General features: G+C 30.9%; 1 protein-coding gene across 1 annotated transcript in view; it reads left to right on the forward strand.

The window, feature by feature from the left end:
* The window catches only part of RTKN2 (rhotekin 2), a 71,402-nt gene that overhangs the window by 21,747 nt on the left and 47,132 nt on the right, over positions 1-2,523 (forward strand). The window contains exon 3 of the mRNA XM_012657432.1: positions 683-741. Coding sequence (XP_012512886.1) covers positions 683-741 — 59 coding nt within the window. The remainder of the gene's footprint in view (positions 1-682; positions 742-2,523) is intronic.

The raw sequence follows: 2,523 nt of genomic DNA on the forward strand, positions 1-2,523 counted from the left end.
CTATATTTTAATATCATATTTGGAAGTATCTTATATCCTCAGAATTTCTTTTGAAACCTTTTTTATTGTCATGACATTATTTTCCTCTCTATACAACCACTCCTTCCTTTTCCACCTTAGTTAATTTATTGTTTTAGTATGTACTTAGTTCTTTGGAATTTGGGGAAATGAAATATGATATTGTATATAAATATATGGCAGAGAGTAATTTTTTGGATAATTGTCAGATTTTATAAGGATAAGGTACATTTGGACAGCAAAGTTGCATAATTGGAAAGTTTATTAACTTTTTCAGGTCACTATCTAGTAAGCTAGAAGTATAATTTGTAGAATAGTGGTCCAAGGTATTATACTTCTGGGGACCTGGACAAATATTGTAGATTTTGTTTATAGATACAAGAGATCACAAAAGGCTTTCATTGTAGAGTAACCAGTATACAATCATTAGGGAACATAAACTTTAGGAAAAATCAAACAGAATGGCTCTAAATATTTCTCTTAACTGTTTAGCTGTTGACTAAACATCTTAAAGTTTGAGTCAAATAGTTTATACTAACTGGAAGTCGTTATTATTCATCAATATGTGTTTGCTTTTTATATTTAGGCATTTATTTGTGAAAGACTTAAAGCAATTGCTTATTAGAAAAGATCTTTTTTTCATAAATCTTTTTTCTTTTGACAGTAATGTGAATTTTGAAAATAAAGAACGAACAGCATGTAAAGGAAAGATTGCTATATCAGGTATGCTGTAGATAAATCATTTTATATTGCTGAATAAATTCTATAAACTAACTAGAGTTGGTAGGTTTTGTTTTATGCTCTGCTTTCATTCTCTTCATTTTATTTTTCATACCTATATCAGAATATTTGTTTGAAAACAGTTTTCATCATTATGGTCTACATTTATGCAAAACTTTACAATTTGAGACAACTGTTTCATACATTACACATGCCATGCAGTTTTTTCTGTAGTACAGCCTTGTAAAAATAGTTGGGATAATTGTTCTTATTCTACAGACTCAGAGGTTAAGTGACTTGCTATAAGTAGCTGAGCTGGGCTGCAAACCTAATCTTTTGACCCTGTTCCTTTTGTGCTCAAAAGCTTTAATATTGTTTTTAATGTTTGTCTAGGCTAGAAATTCCATAAGGGTTGGAACCATGTTTATTTTGTTCATCACTTTATACCTAGAAGCTAGCACAGTGCTTGGCACATAATAAGTGTTCAAAGAATATTTTATTGGGTGGATGACTGTTCTCCGTTACCTACAGGGTAAAGACCAAACTTTTTTCTCCAGTTTTCCATCCTGACCCAATTCTTTTTCTAGCCGTATCTTTCATTACTCCTATATATAAGCTGTCTGCTTTAGGCAGACAGTTCTCTCCTTGGCCTGTCAACACACCCCATGCTTCTGATACCAAATTAGCTTATGAAATAACTACATTTTCTTCTAAATTTGTTTGCTCATCTATAAAACCTTCCCTGTCATTCCAGTTAAAAATGATGTTTCCTTTCTCTGAATTCCTAGTGCAGTTAGGAGATCCTTTACCACTAGATGGCACTTATGCTGTGTAGTCTCAGTTTCTCCAAAGTGTTAAGGAAATAAAGACAATGGCTTGGCAATGCCACAGATTGAAGTGAATACATGGCTGACTCGTGTGTACACTAGTTAGATAATGCACTTTTACAAATATTGTGTCATCATAGTTGGGAAACAACAGTATGTACTTCATCAGTTTTAGGTAATAACTAGGTTATTTCATTGGCCAAAAGCATTGTACTAGGGTTGCATTTCAGGCCCTGTTACCCAAGGAACTGTTCTCAGTGATGTCTTTATGAATAAACAAAAGTGATCATACAGGAAGGATAGACCTGCTTTTTACAAAGGACATAAAAATTGGCCAAAATCAGAGAAATATGAATAGTATTCTCCTAAGAAAAAATTCTTTAGAAAAATAACTGGAATATATAAAAATCTGTTGCTTGTTTTATAGTCATTTATGTTTTTATCTTTCCAATTATAAGACTGAAATAAAATGTATTATACCTCCTTGTATTCTTTTGCCATCAAACATAATACTTTTACATAGTTGTTCATCATGTTTAATACATTTTATCATGAATAAAGTATTGTAGATATTTAAAGGAGAGTTTCTAAAAATAATTAAACGTCTTTCATTTCTTGTTTTTAATATGATGCCACTCAGTATACAAATGAGCTATGTTAAATGCTGTTAAAGACTCAAATGCCATGATAGAGTCAACATATTGTCATTTTCTAATAAATAATTTATTGGCTGCAGCAATTCATGATATAGAATTAACTGTACATTTAGAAGAGGACTTAAGTAAAAGCATTTAAAGAAAAAATGTTTCCTGACCACAATTACTCAAGTGTAAAAATTGAACTTATTTCTGCATGTGTTCCTTCTTTCCAAAAGATAATTTTAAATTAAGGAACTAAAACTCTCAGAAAATGGAAAATTTATATAATTTATTTTCATATTTGCCGAGACTTAATGATC

This window comes from Propithecus coquereli, unplaced genomic scaffold (genome assembly GCF_000956105.1).
Source record: "Propithecus coquereli isolate 6110/MARCELLA unplaced genomic scaffold, Pcoq_1.0 Scaffold115, whole genome shotgun sequence".
NCBI lineage: Eukaryota > Metazoa > Chordata > Mammalia > Primates > Indriidae > Propithecus > Propithecus coquereli.